A 22,607-nucleotide genomic window follows, 5' to 3' on the forward strand; every position below is an offset into this window, starting at 1 on the left:
ATGTTGCAGTTGGGCCTCATGTTTCAGCTGGGCTTGTAGATCCTTCATACCTTTGCAGACCATAATATGGATACTGTTGTATTCATGTAGCCTCAGTCTTAGGCACTCCTGCACCAGATCATGAGGCTTACTTCTACTTCAGTTTATCCTCTCAAAGACATGTGCTCTCGCTATATCCGAAATAAAGCAATAATTAGGTCACATGACCAAAAAGGTCCTTTGCATCCATGCAACGTATTTTCCAACAGTATACTGCTAGTCACCACTAGGTGGCAGCATAACCTCAGTGTTGTTTGCAACATACACCTATACAGCGGAATACATTCATATCACAGTGCAGTACCGTACATTATCAATAGTAGGTTTCTCACTGCCCATGAGTGCCGCTCAGATGCAATGTCCTTCTTATCCTGCCCAAAGCAAAATTACTCCCTCAGAGGTGTGAAATACTGCTTTAGGCTGCCTGCAACATTGCCCACTATTTAACAGGTATGTCCAGGACTTGTGCACACAATGTGTTTCAGCCTCCTAGTGCATTACCTTGGCAGCACCTGGCATTTCACAGCAGTATATACGTCTGCTAAAAAGCACATAATATGGCAGATCACATGATACCATATACTACATTGTGCTGTTACAATAAATAAGTTATACATTATGGGTGTATTTTCAGTCATTTGAAATATAGTCATATAAAAGTGACCACCACAGGTCAGACAGTAACCTATCACAATGAGTTAACTGTAAAGGATATGTAATTTTCTTGTAAGAGGGGTATAGCTGTTTCCAACTCTGTTACAGTCACATCAAAACCCCACTGGCCTAAAACCGGCTTCAGACAGTCATAATGTAGCCACAATTTATCAGCCTCAAGACCCGGGGATTATGCTTGCTATACCGGGTTAAATTGCAACCACATTACAGCAGTGTGGCCAAAGTGTGGCTTTCTTTATAAGGTTCTGCTGGAGGACCCCATTGAAGGTCAATTTTATTTTATTTTTAAATAACGCTGGTAGGTCAGTCTACTTCATCCGTCATTTGTCAGCTGTGCGCTGCATTGTTATAAACAAAACCACACAGCCCAGATGTGAACAGGAACCTAGATGGGATAGTTGAGTGAGATTCATCATGATGGCTCAGGTTTTTATAGCAAAATCTGTTTTAAAAATATAAACGCCAAAGTGTCAAGAGCTATTAGAGTTGTTTCACTTAGTTATGGAAATATAGCCTGATCCAAAAACCTAACTGAGGCAAACTGTTTCCAATCATCTTGGATTCATTTTGCATAAACCAAATGAAGAAAAATAAAATATTTTGTTATGTTGTGTATTAACTATAAACTTATATATAGATCTTTATGACAATCACTTTTTGATGTTTCAACAGATTGATGATTCGGGGACATTTCGGTTGATTGAGATTTCTGCACAAGATGATTATGAATCTCAAGTACAGACCTTACTGAAGTGTACCCTTTGTTATGGTAAGAAGTGAGAACTGAGGACAGAATCATACCCATTACCAAGGATACATTTTATCAGTTACTGAAAAGTAGTTATTTGTATATGCTGCTTAGTCTGCAGCAGCATTTATACACCAGAATTGTGTTACAAATTGTGCAACATATGCACCAAACTCTTGGTATCTTTCAGCTTGCCCTTCATTTTTCCTAAGTGTTTATGTTCTGTTTTCAGATACATGTAAACCAGATGTATTCTGTGCGGAAAGTAGTTCTGTACTAAAAAAGGCACCTATGGATGTGGGTTTTCTCTTGGACAGTTCTTATCACATGACAGTTGATGAGTATGCAGCAGCAAGAAACTTCATCGGCACATTGATTGACGGGCTTGATATTCCGAACACTGGTGCTCGAGTGGCTTTGGTTAGTAGTGCAACCCCCGGCTTTAGCCCAGACAATGAAGGGAAGCCTTATCTTGAATTTGATTTTTCAACATATAGAAGTACAGAGCTTATGAAGAGACACCTCCAGGAAAACACCCATAGCTTGCGAGATCCACCAGCTTTTGGACTTTCGTTGAAATGGATGCTTGAAAACATCATGGCTAAAACACCAGACCTAAAGAAAAATAAGGCCATTATCATGATATTAGCTGGGGAGACAAGCGACTGGGATAAACAAACCCTGAGGGAAGTTTCTTTGGAAGCCAAGTGTAAAGGTTTTGCTCTGTTTGTACTTTTCATTGGCAGAACTTATAATAATACTGAACTGATGGAACTTCCAAGTGCTCCCACAGAACATCACCTCCTCCAGCTGGGTGAAGTCCACAAACCAAATTTTGGATATGCAGCCAGATTTACCCGGGCATTTCTGAAATCTGTTAAATGTAAGTTTTACAGTAACAATACTTTTATTTTATCCACTGATTCTTTTAGTCCTACATTCTAAAAGTAACATTCTTACTATATTGACTATATTTCAAGCTATAATTGAATAACAGACGATTAAAAGTAAATATTTTTTCTCCAGGGGTTTATGGGTTTCATAGCCTGAATGTATATGGGAGTTCTTTTGTTTTGGACCCTATCTACTGAGATGGCTATCTAAAAGATCTCACACTCCAGGACATCAGAGAATTATACAGACAGCTCATTAAATGGAATCTGTCACCATATGCCTCCTACTCTAGGTCATTCAAATGACATTTCAACTTCCTGCTGATTCAAAAGCAGTTTACCCCCATCGCAATCGGTGGCCCCATTCCAGAGAAATTTATACTTTTGTTATATACAAATGACCTGCTTTGTGCAATAAGGGCATCACCTTTGCACCTTGTTGCACCTAAAGCACCACTTCCTTTGGCTGCTGGCCAAGCCCCCCTCGCCCCCATTTGAGATTACATGCCCCTGACTACAGCAAAAGGGAGCAGAACGTTAGATGCAAGGAGGTGCAATAGTGACACAGGTTTCCCTCAATGGGGCCACCAATCAAGATGGGACACACTGGGTTTGAATCAGCAGACAGGCTCACCTCACATCTGAAAAGTCATTTGGATTACTATGGAGGTAGGTGGTGACAGATTCTCTTTAAAGAGAACCTGTCACCATGAAAAACAATACAATCTGCAGTCAGCATGTTATAGAGTTCAAGGAGGCAGCGACGGTAGCAGTCAGTAGAGATGTCGCAAACATAAAATTTTCAGTTTGCGAACGGCGAACGCGAATTTCCTCAAATGTTCGCGAACGGGCGAACCGGGCGAACCGCCATAGACTTCAATAGGCAGGCAAATTTTAAAACCCACAAGGACTCTTTCTAGCCACAGTAGTGATGGAAAAGTTGTTTCAAGGGGACTAACACCTGGACTGTGGCATGCCGGAGGGGGATCCATGAACGTGGTTTAAAACATCCAGTGTGTGTATACGTTCAGGTATGATGTTGTATCGATCAGGTAGTGTAAGGGTTACGCCCGCTTCACAGACATTGACAGACCAAACTCCCCTTTTAATGCACCGCAAACAACCGCAAACAGTCCATTTGCCCAACCACAAACTCCCCATTTGCACAAGGTTGGATACCAAGCTAGCCATGTCCCGTTGATGTCATTGAAGGTAGGTTTCCTCCTCCACCCAGCCACGTACAACACCAAGGGTACCCGAAAGGTAAATTGAATTGATTCTGCGCCGTGCAATTTACTCTCACACCCGATATGAGTGTTATTATCTGTAGTTCTCTTCTCATCAGTTTAATCCCTGTTACCTCCCCTATCAGGACGTGTATTGAATGGATTTTAGACAACCACAAACAGTTGTCAAAAGTTGACAAACTCCTTGCAGAAATGTGATTTAGGCTAATTTCACACTTGCATTTCACGGATCCGTTTGAAAGGCATTTCAAACGGATCCGTCAATAAACTGACTAAACGGAGCCAAACGGAAGTCATTCAGACGGATCTGTTTGAACGGATCCGTCTGTATTGTGGATCCGTTTGTCACGTTGGTCTCCGATTTGTCATCCGTTTAGCGGATCCGTTTTGGAATGAGAAGCATTTCTAGGTTCCATCTTCATGTATTCAGATCCATAGGGTTGTAATGCTCCTATATTTCTCCAGGGCTATCTTGTTGAAATTCAAAGCTGGTCCGGCTTTGATAATGGACCACACCTTTCGGACTCTTGTACACAACTACATGCATGTAAAGATGTATAGTGTTCGTTAGAGGGCCATATGTCCCTGATCGTCATTGATCGTGCGTACGGGAGTACAGAGCATCATGATGCTGACCATGTTGTGCCGCAAACTGGGCTATTGTCCCGCACTCATATGATCTATTAGTGCAAGACTATATCCCCGCGGGCAGCTCAACTTGCACAGAATCATTGTACACTATGATGCTGTGTACTCTCGTGCGCACGATCAATGCCACTACGGGACATATGGCCCGCTCACGGACCGTATGTCTCTTGGGGCATAAAGTCGTGTGCAAGAGGCCTTAAAGGGGTTTTCTCATCTCATACAATGGGGGCATACCACTTTAAGATATGCCTACATTGTCTTATAGGTGCGGGTCCCACGGCTGGTACCCTCACATATATTAAGAACGAAGCCAAGAAAGTAGATGAGGTCGCACTGCGCTGCTGCCCTCCATTCATTTCTATGGGAGAGGCAGGGATTAGCGCTTGGTGGTGGACATACCATGGGAAATTTCTTGTCCTCCAGCAACAGTGCTCCCCGCTCCGTTCTGGATATAGGTGCGGGTCCTACCAATGTTACCCACACCTATCAGACAATGGGGGCATATTCAAGTGAAATCCCCCCATTTTCTATGTGAATACCCCTTTAAAAACTGTATGTCCCTTGCGTGTCCCTTGTGGTAATCACACTATATTAGAGCGTCATCGGGAAATCATTAAACGTTAAAATCACAATTTATTAATGAATTCCTGATGATGCTGATGGACCGTGACTCCCACAAGGGCTCATATGAAAGGGCACAAGATTGAACAATGAACAAGCATTTGTTTGTTCATGTGCCAATCATAGGGTCTACGATCAATAAAGAGCCAAAAGATAGCTCATTATTGATGGTCATGTTTTAATGGATCTTACCACATTGGCACTAATGCTGTTTCGATATAAAAACTACCAAGGGTGTTATAATAAACGCACAGTAGTGAGACTAGGGTAGTTTTAATTTCAACACAGCTGTAGTGCCAAGGTTACCCTGTACAGGACAATAAAAACACAGACACAGTGCAGTAAACTCTAAACATTTTTTTATTTTTAATACAGTAAATAAATAAAATAAATATAAACCTATTTTTTTTTATAACTGTTCATAACTGTGAGGGGTGGTGGACTGTTGTGGACTCGATGGTCTGGGGCTGGCAATGGTAGCCCCCCTGTCCTGGCGATCCACTGAGGTGAAACTATGGGCCACAGGAAAGGATGCAGGGCGTAATTGCGGGGTGTGGAGAAAGGAAGTGCAGCACGCCAGACCTGCAGGGTATTAGCGACAGTGAGGTCGCGGTATGGGCAATCGAGGGTTACTCACTTTTCTGAGGAGAACCCTGGGCAGGCATGCAACAGTGAAGGAGAGGTAGACACTAGTTCCTCTGGGGCACACTCTGTTGATAGGGACCAGGCCTGATGGTATGTGAGGAGCCCTGGATGTTGTAGGTGTTTTGAGTGCCTTAGGTAAGGTCCCTTTAAAAATCGTGATGCCAGTGCCTGTAACGGTGGCACACCGGTTTGCAGGAGGAGTAATGGAGTACACAGTTGGTAAACCAAACGTTGCTTTACTTTTAGAAAACAGTCCAACTTTGTACATGTAGTTACAGTAGATGATAATGCAGTCCTTTATAGTACATATGCACAGCCGGTTTACTTGCTAGCACAGCAGGTTTCAATCTTGCAAGATACTTGGAGGGTATGCAGTTAATGCTTGGCAGTACAATGCTGCTCTATCCCCACAGTGATACTAGCCGGCTGGATCCCAAGGCCCGGATGCCTAATTGCTGGCTTAAATCCTTGGTATAAAATCCTTCCTCCAGTATTGGCACTTGCTTACGGTTACAATACCTTCTTTTCCTAGCTGTCTTCACTGCTGGATTGGAAAGGTGACTGCAGGTTTCTCCCAGGAGGTGCTCTCCTACTACTGGGGTATCTCAACTGAGCTATCCTTAGCCTCAGGAGCTTCAGGCTGACTAGATGACTCCTCTAGTCCCCTGGAATACACTACCTCTCCCCTGTCTGGGCCGTCCTATATATAACTAGGGCTTTCTAGCTCCCTCTAACGCCTGGGAGGCTAAACTGCACCCTGAGAGGCCTGACACCCAGTTAACACAGGGGAAATGCATACACATAACAGTAAATGCAATAAACACATTAACCGTTGTGTAGTGCCCACCTTTACCTAGTGGGACACTACAGAAGGGTCTGAGGAGGAGGGGACCCGAGCATGTGTAGGGGTGGAGGGAGTTTGAAAAGAAGTAGGAGGAAAATACGGGGCAGGAGAAGAAAAAGAAGCTGAAGGAAACACATGCTGGGGGGGGGGGGGGTGGGAAGGGAAAGGTTGGCGGTACTTTCCACTGGTGTGGGATGGGGGGTAGGTGTGGGATGGGGGATAGGTGTGGGATAGGGGTGGGGGGGGTTGGGGGCGGTGCATGATTTCCCATGACCCGTTCTCTAGCATGATCTTAAACTCATGCAACTGCTCGGGCGTCATTGAGTCCATCAAACTGATTATGCTTAGCCCATAATGGTAGTTTGGGCTGCGTTGAAACGCCGACTCCGCCCCCTCCCAGCGGCGAATCAAGTCAGCACCAGACTGCTGGTATTCAGGGAAACCTGGGAAGGGGCAACACCTTTACTAACCCCTGGCCCCTTTACCCAACCTTGACCCATAACAAACAACACCGACAACTGTGTCACTTTTATTGCTGGGTGGTGATCGGCCACAGCTTATTTATTAAAGCGGCAAACCTTAGTAAACCATAATATCGGAGCAGTATGCCAAACGCTGGCTCCAGCGGGCAAGTTAAACCGTAATCATCAGAGCGGTATGCCCACCGCTGGACTCCCAGCGGGCAAGTTAAACCGTAATCATAAGAGCAGTATGCCCACAGCTGGACTCCCAGCGGGCAAGTTAAACCGTAATCATCAGAGCAGTATGCCCACAGCTGGACTCCCAGCGGGCAAGTTAAACCGTAATCATCAGAGCAGTATGCCCACAGCTGGACTCCCAGCGGGCAAGTACGCCATCTGCTCCCACCATATCTCCGCTGTACTCAAATGCCGCCAGCTGTTACTTCATAGACTCAACCAGAACTTGCGACTCTCCAAAGCCAAAATCCACGGAGCAATATCCAAACTGCTGGACTCCCTGCGGGGGCTCTGAAAATAGAAAAAACAAAACAGAATAACCAAGTATCCATAACTGATCACAACCGAGCACCTCGCCCGCCTCTCAGAGATAACCGCAAAGGGAGGGAGGGCCAATTTTGCTTCCACTTGCAAGAGGAAGTGCCGGAACAGGGGAGGGGTATATGTAACCTACAGGATTCCTGCACCGCCCCCATCCTGACTAAGGAGGATCCCCCAGAGAATTAACCCTTAACAGCCCCCTGATCTCCACCTTATTTAACTATTAACATACGGGGCCAGCTCACTGAATGCCCTGAGGGGGAAAAGGGGGGACGGGGTGACCATCAGTCCCTAAGCACCCTCCCTATACAGTCGGGCGCTTGCAAAACTCCATCTGATGTTGGGCAAAACCTTCTAGAGCGTCGGAAACGACCTCTACAAGATTCGCATAATCAGCTCGATTTGGCCTACCGGATCTCTGCCCGCTCACCAGGGCTCTCAAATTTTGGCGAAAACCTAAGAGCAGAGGGACCCGGTAGGGGACCCGGATTATCCTGAGCTGATACATGAGGGACAGGAGGGCTGGTTCTGGTGATTTGTTCCGATTCCGCCTCAGGAGGTTGTTCAGGCTCCCGAGTTCTGCTGGCACTTTTGTAGGAAAAAAATAAGGAAAGTTAGGAATTGTTCTTTAAATAAAACATCCATGTTCTATGCTACGTATACCATAGGGGGCTGGCCAAAACAGGGGAGCCAAACGCTCCGCTGTCTCAGACAGCCCCGTACACTCAGACGGAGAGAACAGTTGTCCCTCTGACTGTAGGGGGCTGGCCAAAACAGGGGAGCCAAATGCTCCAATGTCTCAGACAGCCCCTTACACTCAGACGGAGAGAACAGTTGTCCCTCTGACTGTAGGGGGCTGGCCAAAACAGGGGAGCCAAACGATCCACTGTCTCAGACAGCCCCTTACACTCAGACGGAGAGAACAGTTGTCCCTCTGACTGTAGGGGGCTGGCCAAAACAGGGGAGCCAAACGCTACCCTGTCTCAGACAGCCCCTTTACAATTTATTTTTTTAATTTAATTTACAGTTGTTAAAAATATTTACCTTCTTGGTGCCATTGCCTTTCGTAGGAACCCCAGGGCCGCCGTATGGATGTAGGCGGTCCCTGACGTTCCTCCGGAACCACTCGGGGCCTGAACCTCCTTGTTATAATCACTCCTGAAGCGGTCCCGGATAGATCGCCAACGCGTTGTAACCAGTTTGACTATAGAAAAAAACTATAAAAACTAAAATCAGCATGATGAAAGGAAAAGAACAATATTTTAATGTATTAAAATACATATTGTTTTACTTATCATATTTCTCCTGAGCCACCGCATTTAGATCCCCCCAGGTCTCGAAAAGTTCGGCACAGATGTCCCTCTAGAGCCGCTGGGTACGACGATGATCAGCGTGGTGGCAGTCGGAGTGGTCCCATAATCCTGGACGCGCCTCCACCAGTTAGGTGAGGAGCAGGTTATCTATGCTCGGAACCCCAAACTCCTCATCTTCCCTGGAGGAGCCTACGGAACCCTGAAAAAAAGGAAATACAAAATTTTATGTAAATCCTAATACAAAATGCAAATTAAAACTACTTAATTCAAGACTTACACGCCTACGACCGCCACGCTCATTCTTGCTGACTCTGGAGGCGACTGGGGGATCCTCGCTGGCGGCTCTAGGTGCAGATTGCTGAAACAATTTTTTTTTTTTGTAAGAATGTATTTAAATAAATAAAAAATTAAGAGATATATATATATATATATATATATATATATACTTACTTCTTGAGAGCCCCGGTCCGGGCTTGGTCCACCTCCCCTGGACGCTGGTGATGCGGTAGGTGAGCCGGCCACTTCCGGAGAGCCCTTCGCAGATGATGAAGAAATCTATAATAAGAGCACATACTGATTAATGCAACAAATCAAACAGTAAAAACTCCAAGTGTGGATTTTATACTTACCGGCCACTGGATACGACGTCGCCTTCTGGGTGGGTTTTTCCAGTCTATGGTCTTCTTTGAGGACATCTGTACGCAACAGAATACCAGGCAAAATACAGATAACGTTAAAGGAACTTGTAGAGCACTATTTCCTCATATATCAACTTTTTTTTTTTTAATACTTACTTTTTAAAATATATATACATATTTGTGCTTGCCCACCGCAGAACTTTCTTTAAATTTATATTTTTTTATTTTTTTGGGAACGACCCTAATAATGAAATGATGAAAAAAATTAATCCAACAGGAGCCATAATCCCCCCAAGTGCCATAAACACCCCCAGAGACAGCAGCCCCGCATAGTGTCAGCAGCCCCCCACAGTGACATCAGCCCCCCAGTTCCAAACAACCTTCCCACAGTGCCCTCAGCCCCCCCAATGCCAGCAGCCCCCACAGTTCCAGCCACAAAAACCCCTGCAGTGCCAGAAGCACTGCACAGTTCCAGCCACAAACACCCCCCAATGCCAGCAGCCCCCACAGTTCCAGCTACACACACCCCCGCAGTGCCAGCAGACCCCACAGTTCCAGCCACAAAAACCCCTGCAGTGCCAGAAGCACCGCACAGTTCCAGCCACAAACACCCTGGCAGTGCCAGCAGCAACCACAGTTTCAGCCACAAACACCCCCGCAGTGCCAGAAGCACCTCACAGCTCCAGCCACAAACATCATCACAGTGCCAGCAGACCCCCCCCAGTTCCAGCCACAAAAAACCTGCAGTGCCAGAAGCACCGCACAGTTCCAGCCACAAACACCCCCGCAGTGCCAGCAGCAACCACAGTTTCAGCCACAAACACCCCCACAGTGCCAGCAGCAACCACAGTTCCAGCCACAAACACCCCCGCAGTGCCAGCTGAAACCACAGTTTCAGCCACAAACACCCCCACAGTGCCAGCAGCAACCATAGTTTCAGCCACAAACACCCCCGCAGTGCCAGCAGAAACCACAGTTTCAGCCACAAACACCCCCGCAGTGCCATCAGCAACCACAGTTTCAGCCACAAACAGGGCTGCCATCAGAAATTTTGGGGCCCCTTACACAGCTCAAGGCCTGGGCCCCCCCTCCTACCCCGCCCCTTTAGAATCCGTCCTGACTCCACCTCCCCTCCACCCCCAAGGACCTACCCCCAATTTCATAATTTTTTTTACAACTACAAAGACAGTAAAAAGTGATAATCAGTGATTTCAGTAAGGAATTCATTTTTGACCAAATAATATGAAGCCTGCTACCACGACAAGGTAGACTCTTTTAAGCAGGACCCTCCACTAACACTAACTACACTACCTGTTCTAATCTGCCCTAGCAATCTTCCCCTGGCACATTAAAAAAAAAAAAGCACAAGGTTTATTGTTACAGTGTTATGGCGGATCTGTGGATGACGTACTGTTATGGGGGGAATCTGTGGAGGACTTACTCTTATGGGGGGAATCTGTGGATGACACACTGTTATGGGGGAATCTGTGGATGACACTGTTATGGGGGAATCTGTGGATGACACAGTTATGGGGGATCTGTGGATGACACACTGTTATGGGGGATCTGTGGATGACACAATGTTATGGGGGATCTGTGGATGACACACTGTTATGGGGGAATCTGTGGATGACACACTGTTATGGGGGAATCTGTGGATGACACACTGTTATGGGGGAATCTGTGGATGACACACTGTTATGGGGGAATCTGTGGATGACACACTGTTATGGGGGAATCTGTGGATGACACACTGTTATGGGGGAATCTGTGGATGACACACGGTTATGGGGGAATCTGTGGATGACACATTGTTATGGGGGAATCTGTGGATGACACACTGTTATGGGGGATCTGTGGATGACACACTGTTATGGGGGATCTGTGGATGACACACTGTTATGGGGGAATCTGTGGATGACGCACTGTTATGGGGATCTGTGGATGACACTGTTATGGGGGATCTGTGGATGACACACTGTTATGGGGGGATCTGTGGATGACACACTGTTATGGGGGATCTGTGGATGATACTGTTATGGGGGATCTTTTTTTTTTTTTTACATTGGAACTGCCCGGGCCCCCCACAGGGTCTGGGCCCCTTACTAGGGTATCGGCTGTGCCATCAGCAACCACAGTTTCAGCCACAAACACCCCCGCAGTGCCAGAAGCACCTCACAGCTCCTGGCAGCAGCCCCCCCCCCCCAGTGCCAGAAGCCCCCCATAAAGGCAGCCCCACCACCAGTGCCAGCAGCCCCCACTGTTCCAGACACACACACCCCTTCCCAAGTGCCAGCAGCCCCCCCACCCTAGAAATAGAGAGATAGATAGTAAAAAAAGAAACAGACAAAACGTCATATACTTACCAGTCTCACCAAGTCGATAATCCAAAATGGCCGATGATGAGGGGGAGGGACAGGAAGTTACTGGGCATGCGCAGAGACGTGAACGGTTTCTAACGGATCCGTGTCAAAGCGGAGCCAGGACAGACGGATCCGTCCCCATTGACGGCCAGGCGGACACCAAAACGCTGCAAGCTGCGTTCGGGTGTCCGCCTGCTGAGCAGAACGGAGGCCAAATGGTGCCATACTGATGCATTCTGAGCAGATCCTTATCCACTCAGAATGCATTGGGGCTGTACGGATCCGTTCGGGGCCGCTTGTGAGAGCCTTTAAACGGAACTCACAAGCGGAACCCCGAACGCAAGTGTGAAAGTAGCCTTATCTGTGTGTGTCCTTCTTCTTACTTCCAATTTGGGGCACCGTGTGTGCGCCGTGCAATGTACTCTGCCACACGGTATGAGTGGTGTGTTAGCTAGTACTATTCTTATCAGTTTAATCCCTGTTACGTCCCCTATCCGGGGACTTGTGTTGAATTGATTTTAGGAACAGGGAGATGGAAAAAGCAGCTTGGTTATTACAGAGAAATAATAAATTGACTTTAGTTTTATCTGCAAGGTATTGTGACACCCTGTAACGGTATGAGTGGTGGCCTGGCCAGTGGCCACAGTACAGTCTGTGGGCCAGACACTCACTGGCTTGCAACTGCGATTATATTTATTACAGAGAAAAAAAAAATTGACTTTAGTTTTATCTGCAAGGTATTGTGACACCCTGTATGAATGGTGTGCGCACAGTACAGTCTGTGAGCCTGCAGCCTCTCACTGTCTGGCAACTGCGATTATATTTTAAAAAAAATAATAAATTGACTTTTTTTTATCTGCAAGGTACTGTGACACCCTATATGAGTGGTGTGCACACAGTACAGTCTGTGGGCCTGCAGCCTCTCACACACGGGCAGACTACTGCAATAAATATATATATATATATATATATATATATAAAAAAGCAGACTGATGTACCAGCCCTAAAAAGGGCTTTTTGGGGTGCTGTCAGGACGCTGTCCTTACAGCAGATGAGTCTGTGGACACAGAACACTGCCCTAGCTATCGATTTCCCTATAAAATCAGCAGCAGCTACACTGTCCCTCCTCTCACTAAGAATGCAGCTTCCGAATGAATCTAAAAGGGATGCTGTCCAGGAGGTGGGAGGGTCTGGGAGGGAGGGTCTGCTGCTGATTGGCTGGAATGTGTCTGCTGACTGTGAGGTACAGGGTCAAAGTTTGCTCAATGATGATGTATAGGGGCGGACCGAACATCGCATATGTTCGCCCGCCGCAGCGAACGCAAACAAGCCATGTTCGCCGTGAACTGTTCGCCGGCGAATAGTTCGGGACATCACTAGCAGTCAGTCAATGCGTAGTGTTGGGGTTAAAATTACCTACCCGGCGGTATGGCAGTTTTTTGTTAAGCCGCTGGAGGAGGTGAACATGGCCATTTGCCGAATCTGTAGGCAGAAGGTAAAGCATGGGCAGAATGACACTGTTGGCACCACAGCCCTGCGTCAACATATGCAGTGTTACCATAAAGTGGCCTGGGAGAACCGTGGCTCCAATGTGGTGGTCCAGCCTGCTGCAGCAACCACTCCATCACCCAGTGGCATGCACCTGATTTCAGGTTGTCAAGGCTCCACTACCTTACTAAGGATGCTGTCTGTCCTTCCCATCATCTACTTGTCTTTATGCACCTGCTCCTCACTCTCCTACTCCTCGTCAGTCATTCCATCAGCAATCGATCACCGAAGCGATTTCCAAGAGACAACAGTCTGCGAGCACTCATCCAATGGCGCAGAAGCTGTACGTACTCTTTGCCAAGTTGCTGGTGCTGCAGCCCTTACTATTTCAAGTGGTGGACTCTACACCTTCCAGAGAACTGATGGATTGTGCCGAGCCGAGCTAGAGAGTCACAAGTCATCATTTTGTTGCCAAAAATGCAGTACCAGCCCTGCACAAATATGTAGAACAGAAAATTTGCCAGCCCTTGAGTCTTTCGGTGACTGCCAAAGTGCATGGTAGCGCTGATGTGTGCAGCTGTAACTACGGTCAAGGACAATATATGTCCTTTACGGCCCACTGGGTAAATGTTGTTCCTGCCCAGCCAAACCAGCAACTTTGCCAGGTGATGCCGATTCCGTCTCCACGTTTTTATGCTGTTGGTCCTGCGACAATGTCCTCCTCATCCTCCATCGTGTCCTCAGCCTCCACTGCAGGGACAATTCACAGTGTTCTTCCAGCATACCACATGCGCAGGGCACAGCGTTGTCATGCTGTTCTGCACCTCATTTGCCTGGGCGAACGGAGTCACCAGGGGAGGAATTGCTCCTTGTCCTTCACCAAGAAATTGAATCCAGGCTTTCTCCCCAACAACTCAAAATCGGAATCACGGTGACCGACAACTGGAAGAACATGGTGTCGCAGCTGCATCAAGGAGGGCTGAGCCATGCTCCATGCATGGCGCAAGTGTTAAATTTGGTTGTCAAGCTGTTTCTGAAGTCCTCCACCCATCTGCAAGGCATCCTAAAAATGGCCAAGAAACTTTGCATGCACTTCAGCCACTGGTACACCGCCAAGCACATGCTCCTTTGGTTGCAGCCGCAGAAAGGGGTCCCCCAACATAGACTGATATGCAACGTTTCTACCCATTAAAATTCCACCCTCCATATGTTGGACTGATTATATGAACAGAGAAAAGCCATAAACGATTTCTTGATGATCCAAGTGGATAGGAGTACTCCCCTGTGTAACTTCGATGTCAGCCATTGGCAGCTCATGTGTGACACCTACCGTTTGCTTGGTCCCTTTGAGGTGGCCACATTATTTGTCAGTTGCCAGGACTACGGGATGAACAACATCATTGCACTGCTTCATATCCTGAAACAGATCCTGGTAGATCTGGCTGGTCAGGGGACTGGAGACATGGTGCCTACATCTCACAGCCACATGAGCCCTGTGGGGGCTGAACTGGAGGAGGACATTGGAACACAAGCAATGTGTAGCGAAATGGGTGGTTTTCCTATAAAGGTGACAGGAGAGGCGAGCAGGAGCAGCCAGAGGAGCAAGAGGGAGATGAAGAAGATGAGGCAGATGACCTAGACACACCGTGGCAGTATGCAGTGGAGATGCGCAAATGGCCCGCTGCATGCTCACTTGCTTGGGTAGTGAGAGCCAAATTGTCACAGAGGGATGATTTCTGGCTCTCCACCTTGTTGGACCCTCGCTACCGGTCCAAAATGGGGGCCTTTTTTACACCGGCTGAGAGGGAGGACAAACTGAACTACTACAGAGACATCCTATGTAGTCAGTTGGCCACTGCCTTTCTGCGCCATCGTCCATCCTCTTGCAGGTATGACCGGGGGGCCCTCTGCACTCTCGTTCCACTGCCATGGCTACTGTGTCGGTGTGGGGGGTAGGAGCAGTACCAGCTCCATCAATAACAGCTTGAGTCTAGAGTCGATGATGAGCAGCTTTCTTAACCCGACTAGTGAAGAAAGTACTCACCAGCAGCAGCAGCTAGACCTGGAGCAGAATCTGAACCAGCAGGTGGTGGCAAACTTGAACAGCACCCTGCCACCCTACATTGATGAACCGCGGGACTACTGGGCAGCCACACTGGATTTCTGTCACTACCAGAGCTTTGAGACGTTCTCATAGCTCTGTTTCCACACCCCCTGTGATGATGTCACTACTAGAGCTAGGAGGAGTTCTCTTCCCTGTTTCTCCGCCTCTGTGATGAGGTCTTTACTTTTGGTTTCCTTCCTCCCAGCTGTTCCTCCTGTGTTTGATTTTGCTGCCTTTAAATCACCCCTCCTCCTTTGTAGAGGTGCGGATTATACTCTTCATTTTGAGCTGTATCGCTCGCTTGAGTGTCTTCACCTGTGTTACTTCTCTTCACTGGATCTGTGTCCTGCTGATGCGAGTACTTCAGATATCGTCTGCTGACTTCGGATCTGTTTGCACTGCGGCTGCAGCACCTCAGTTAAGTGTACAGACATTGTGTTTATCTGTTCTTTGCTGACTGGATCCGAGGCGACCCCAGTTCCCTCCATATACTGAGCAGGGCACCGGTGGCCGTGCCCCTTCCACTATTGTAGGGGTTTCAGTGGTCTTCAGCCTCAGATACGCGGGCATGTCTCGATCTACCATTCGGATCCGGACATGCGCATAGCAGCTTAGGGAGAGCTTTTAGGGTCTGCCAGGGGTCACCCTTATTCCTCCCTAGAGTAGGTCCGTCAGTTGTTATTCTCTGTGTACACTCTTGTTGCTTGTTTACAGCCGTGACAATTTCTGGCCACAACTGGCCGAGTTTGCCCTGGAAAAGCAGTTCTGTCCGGCCAGTAGTGTGGCATCAGAGCAAGTATTTAGTGCGGTAGGGGCCAGAATTACCCCAAGGAGAACTCGCCTGTCCACCCAAAATGTGGAGAGACTGACCTTTGTCAAGATGAATCAGGCATGGATCAGCCAGGATTTCCACCCACCAATGCCTGGTGCATCAGATTAGATCTTCCAAGCTGCCTCACCCAAACCTTGACAAAACAGATTGTTTTCCTCTGGCTACCTGCCTCAACTACTATTCTGATACTGCCTCCCACCTGATGTCACACATCTGATGCCAAGTGCTCCTTCTTACACCCACCATCATCAGCGGGTACTGCTATTGCCAACCACCTCCCTACTCTGTCACCGGGTAACTTTATGGTCTCCTGATGCTGCTGCCACCTCACCACTCTGTCATTGTGCCACTCTATGGCCTACTCATGCTGCTTCCACCTCCACACTATGTCACCTTGCCACTCTGTGGCCTCCTCAAGCTGCTGCTGCCACCTCCACACTATTTCACCTTGCCAGTCTGTGGCCTCATGTTACTGCTGCTGACATCTCCAAACTTTGTCACATTGCTACTCTGTGGCCTCCTCATGCTGCTGCTAAATCAATACTATGTCACTGGGCCACACTAAGGCCTGATCATGCAGCTGTTGCTGCTGCCACCTCCACACTGTCAACCTTTCCACTTTGTTGCCTCCTCATGCTGCTGCTGCTGTGGCCACCTCCACACTATGTCACCTTGCCACTCTGTATTCTCCTCATGCTGCTGCTAAATTAACACTATGTCACTGGGCCACTCTGTGGCTTCCTCATGGTGCTGCTGCCACCTCCACACTATATCACCTTGCCACTCTGTGGTCTCTTTATGCTGCTGCCACCTCCACACTCTGTTAATGTGCTACAATGTGGCCTCCTCATGATGCTGATGCCACCTCCACACTATGTCACCTTGCCCCTCTGAAGCCTCCTAATGCTTCTGCTGCTGCCACCTCCACACTATGCCGCCTTGCAACTCTGTGGCCTGATCATGCTGCTGATTCTGCCACCTCCACACTATGTCACATTGCCACTCTGTGTTCTCCTCAAGCTGCTGCTTCTGACACCTTCACACTATGTCACCTTGCTACTCTGTGGCCTCCTCATGCTGCTGCTACATCAACACTATGTCACTGGGCCACTCTATGGCCTCCTCATGCTGCTGCTGCCACCTCCACACTATGTCAACTTGCCATTCTGTGGCCTCCTCATGCTGCTGCTAAATCAACACTATGTCACTGGGCCACTCTGTGGCCTCCTCATGCTGCTGCCACCTCCACACTATGTCACCTTTCCACTCTGTGGCCTCCTTATGCTGCTGCTGCCACCTCCACACTATGTCATCTTGCCACTCTGTGGTTTTCTTTATGTTGCTGCCACCTCCACACTCTGTCATTGCGCCACTCTGTGGCCTCCTCATGCTACTGCTGTCACCTCCACACTATGTTACCTTGCAACTCTGTGGCCTCCTCATGCTGCTGCTACCAAGTCCACACTATGTCAACTTGCACTCTGTGGCCTCCTCATGCTGCTGCTGCCACCTCCACACTGTGTCACCTTGCCACTCTGTGGTCTCCTCATGCTGCTGCAAAATTAAAACTATGTCACTGGGCCACTCTGTGGCCTTCTTTAAGCTGCTGCTGCTGCTTCTGTCACCTCCACACTATGTCCCATTGCCAGTCTGTGGCCTCCTCATGCTACTGCTGCTGACATCTCCACACTATGTCACCTTGCTACTCTGTGGCCTCCTCATGCTGCTGATAAATCAACACTATGTCACTGGGTCACTCTAAGGCCGACTAATGCTGCTGTCACTGCTGCCATCTCCACACTGTCAACCTTACCACTCTGTGGCCTCCTCATGCTGCTGTTGCTGCAGCCACCTCAACACTATATCACCTTGCCACTCTGTGGTCTCCTCATGCTGCTGCTAAATAAAAACTATGTCACTGGGCCACTCTGTGGCCTCCTTTAAGCTGCTGTTGCTGCTTCTGCCACCTCCACACTATGTCACATAGCCAGTCTGTGGCCTCCTCATGCTACTGCTGCTGACATCTCCACACTATGTCACCTTGCTACTCTGTGGCCTCCTCATGCTGCTGCTAAATCAACACTATGTCACTGGGTGACTCTAAAGCCTGCTAATGCTGCTGTCACTGCTGCCACCTCCGCACTGTCAACCTTGCCACCCTGTGGCCTCCTCATGCTGCTTTTGCTGCTGCCACCTCAACACTATGTCACCTTGCCACTCTGTGGTCTCCTCATGCTGCTGCTAAATCAACACTATGTCATCTTGCCACTCTGTGGCCTCCTCATGGTGCTGCTGCTGCCACCTCCACACTATGTCACCTTGCCACTCTGTGGTCTCCTTATGCTGCTGCCACCTCTACACTCTGTCAATGTGCTACACTGTGGCCTCCTCATGCTGCTGCTGATGCCACCTTGACACTATGTCACCTTGCCACTCTGTGGCCTCCTCATGCTTCTGCTACTGCCACCTCCACACTATGTCACCTTTCCACTCTGTGGCCTCCTCATGCTGCTGATTCTGCCACCTCCATACTATGTCACCTTGCCAGTATGTGGCCTCCTCATGCTGCTGCTAACTCAACACTATGTCATTGGGCCACTTTGAGTCTTATTTATGCTGCTGTCCCCTCAACATTATGTAAATCTGCCACTCTGTGGCCTCCTCATGCTGCTGCTACCACCTCCCCACTGTCACTAGGCCATTCTTTGGTCTCCTTATGTTGCTGCTACCTCAACACTATGTCATTCCGCCACTCTGTTGACTTCTCAAGCTGTTCTCCCACCCTCCTTACTCCATGACTGGGCCAGTATTTAGCTTTTTTGGCCTGGTTGACATCATCATTTATTTGACCCTACTTCTGATCTGTCAGATGGAAGGAAAAATGAGAAGCACAGATCCTTTCTGTGTAGCATATGTAAGTCCTGTATGGTATCATTAGAATTGGCTTATGATTTGTTAGCCAAAAGCAGGTGTGGGTACAAAACACAGAAGACATGCAAATATTCCATTCATGTGTTATCTCTGTTTTGGATCCACTCCTGTTTCTTTGGGCTTTATTGGTAATACTTATTTGGTAATACTGATGGATTACTGACCAAATGCTGACCGAGTGAAGGCGGATGCTCAACAGAATGGATCCGTTATTTTGTCACCCTCTCCACTCTGTCAGGGGAGCTCTACTTGTATCAGCAATAGAACAGGTTGTAGACATCTTTGTGGAATCATCTGACAATAGTGTAAAAGGAGTGCGCTCTTCCAAGCTACAGTAGTAGCCTCTGCACAGTTCTTTATACCTGGCTCTAACATCGACCTGTAAGGCTGAATTCACACTTGAGTTATTTGGTCAGTTTTGGCCCTGTAATTGCCCAAATAAGTGAAGTGTGCAGTAATTTTAAGAGAAACGCCTGTCATGTACTGACTCACAGTATTGTTTTACTACCAAAGCAGACTCCCTATGCGTGTTACTGCAGGGCACAGTGTTCTACACCACTGTACAGGCTCTCTACAGCCAGGAAATAGCTGTTTTATAACGTGATTCGCCCCAAGTAAATTCAGACCGAATCTTTTTGCAAAATTTGGCGAACCGGCCAAATAGAATTTTTGAGAAGTTAATTTATTTCTTATTACAATATGTAACTCAAAATGGTAACATGCAGACAACTACAAACTTGTTCCACAAAAACAAGACGACATATTTCTGCATTTCTGCAAAAATAAAACCATTTCTGAAGGCCAAAAATTGCCTTATTAAACATTCTTCCTGTGAGTGTATTTTTAGAACAATAATGTACAGAAAAATTAGTTGTCTAGTGTAACAACAATTACAAATTTAGACATTTTTCTAAAGACCATAATTTGCAGCCAATATCAATACAAAGACCTACATTATTTCTACTGAAAGAATTTAGAACTTAGATTTCTATAATCTTCTTTGGTGAGGTAAATTTGGTTTACTAGGAATACATATGGCAGGCGCAGTACTATGAAGTGCCTATTGTGCTGTGGCATTAGAAGTATTTTAATATCTCTGACTTTTAGTCTAACCAGACAGTCTATTACTCTGTAATTCCTCTAGCTCCGTTCTATGGAAACAGTAGGTTTAAAGAGCACACCAAATTCTTGAAATAACTTCTTTATTAACTTCAACTTTTCTTCATATTAGGCTACTTTCACACTAGCGTTCGGGCGGATCCGTTCAGAACGGATCCGCCCATAATAATGCAGACGGAGGCTCCGTTCAGTACGGATCCGTCTGCATTATTTTAGCAAAAAAAAGCTAAGTGTGGAAATAGCCTGGGACGGATCCGTCCAGACTTTCAATGTAAAGTCAATGGGGGACGGATCCGCTTGAAGATTGAGCCACATTGTGGCATCTTCAAACGGATCCGTCCCCATTGACTTACATTGTAAGTCTGGACGGATCCGCACGCCTCCGCACGGCCAGGCGGACACCCGAACGCTGCAAGCAGCGTTCAGCTGTCCGCCTGTCCGTGCGGAGGCGAGCGGAGCGGAGGCTGAACGCCACCAGACTGATGCAGTCTGAGCGGATCCGCTCCATTCAGACTGCATCAGGGCTGGACGGCTGCGTTCGGGTCCGCTCGTGAGCTCCTTCAAACGGAGCTCACGAACGGAATACCGAACGCTAGTGTGAAAGCAGCCTAACACTGCCACCTCTGCAGCAGATAGTCCATGTACATAACACGTGTTGAAAAGATATCACAAAATGGCGGTATGCATAAGATGGTGGTTCAAGTGTTCAATCTTGTCATTCAAAGTTAAATGGTGGATAGATTTCTCTCCTGAGTATCTATACTCTCACTTTAAGTTATTTAAGCACTTTATGATCTCTCTGAAAGGTACATCTGAGATTTAATAGTTCTACTGGCTAAGGCCTCTTTCACAGTTGCGTTGTCCGGATCCGGCGTGTACTCCACTTGCCGGAATTACACGCGGGATCCGGAAAAACGCAAGTGTACTGAAAGCATTTGAAGACGGATCCGTCTTCAAAATGCTTTCAGTGTTACTATGGCAGCCAGGACGCTATTAAAGTCCCCTGGTTGCCATAGTAGGAGCGGGGAGCGGGGGAGCGGTATACTTACAGTCCGTGCGGCTTCCGGGGCGCTCCAGAATGACGTCAGAGCGCCCCATGCGCATGGATCATGTGATCCATGCGATCACGTCATCCATGCGCTTGGGGCGCCCTGACGTCACTCTGGAGCGCCCCGGGAGCCGCACGGATGGTAAGTATACTGCTCCCCCGCTCCCCACTACACTTTACCATGGCTGCCAGGACTTTAGCGTCCCAGCAGCCATGGTAACCATTGAGAAAAAGCTAAACGTCGCATCCGGCAATGCGCCGAAACGACGTTTAGCTTAAGGCCGGATCCGGATCAATGCCTTTCAATGGGCATTCATTCCGGATCCGGCCTTGCGGCAAGTGTTCCGGATTTTTGGCCGGAGCAAAAAGCGCAGCATGCTGCGCTATTTGCTGCGGCCAAAAAACATTCTGGAACGGAACGGAAGACATCCTGATGCATCCTGAAGGACGGACTGTCCATTCAGAATGCATTAGGATAATCCTGATCAGTATTCTTCTGGCATAGAGCCCCGACGACGGAACTCTATGCCGGAAGAAAAGAACGCAGATGTGAAAGAGCCCTAAACTGGGTTTGCAGTTTTCAGTAACTATTTGCAGATTGGTTGAGTATGATCTGGTATGGTTATATGCAATTTGTATTGCAATATGTAATCTAAATGCTTGCAATTTGTATTTGCAATTGTATGGTTGCAATTGGTGGAACTATAAGTAAACACATATATATATATATATATATATATATATATATATCTAGTTCAGTATACAGTTCTAAACACAATACTAATATGAACATTATATAACTGTTTTAACTACCTATTTTGGCCTCTTGTTCCCAGAAAACAGCTCACAGTGGAGTGAATGTCTCTTCAGCTCCTGTCTGTGAGGCTGGCTGTGATTGATGTAAACTCTTGCTGTGTGAGAAGCTGGCTATGATTGGTCTAGACTTCTGCCCAGCAACAAAAGATTAACACTATGCTTTCTGTTTCTGCTGTGTCACTGAGCTTACCTGACATTGCAAAATGAATCTTAAAGGCATATTATCTTTTTCTGCTTCTGTGAACACAATATATAACAGTTATATGACATCCAAAACATGAAGTCACAGTAAATAACTCTGCTTTTGTCTTTAACACATAAACATGGGAACTGTATTAAGGCTATTGGCAGGTCTAGCTGTATACACATATAAGCTATACTAGCAACCTAGGACAGGTCCTAGCTGGCCAGCTACAATACAGGAGGTTCCAATGCAATTGTGGCCATATTTTGGACACTAAAATGTGGCCACATAACAGCCTACTAAAACAAGCTAAAATAACATGTCATTTTTTATACAGTTTTTGGAGCCAAGTGCAGGTATTGGCTGAGGATATTAGAAGATAAAATATGTAT

General features: G+C 47.3%; 1 protein-coding gene across 1 annotated transcript in view; it reads left to right on the forward strand.

The window, feature by feature from the left end:
* The window catches only part of LOC122939370 (collagen alpha-6(VI) chain-like), a 177,426-nt gene that overhangs the window by 11,460 nt on the left and 143,359 nt on the right, over positions 1-22,607 (forward strand). Inside the window, exons 9-10 of the mRNA XM_044295436.1 lie at positions 1,387-1,483; positions 1,695-2,345. Of these exons, the coding sequence (XP_044151371.1) occupies positions 1,387-1,483; positions 1,695-2,345 (748 nt within the window). The remainder of the gene's footprint in view (positions 1-1,386; positions 1,484-1,694; positions 2,346-22,607) is intronic.

Source organism: Bufo gargarizans, chromosome 5 (assembly GCF_014858855.1).
Source record: "Bufo gargarizans isolate SCDJY-AF-19 chromosome 5, ASM1485885v1, whole genome shotgun sequence".
Lineage (NCBI taxonomy): Eukaryota > Metazoa > Chordata > Amphibia > Anura > Bufonidae > Bufo > Bufo gargarizans.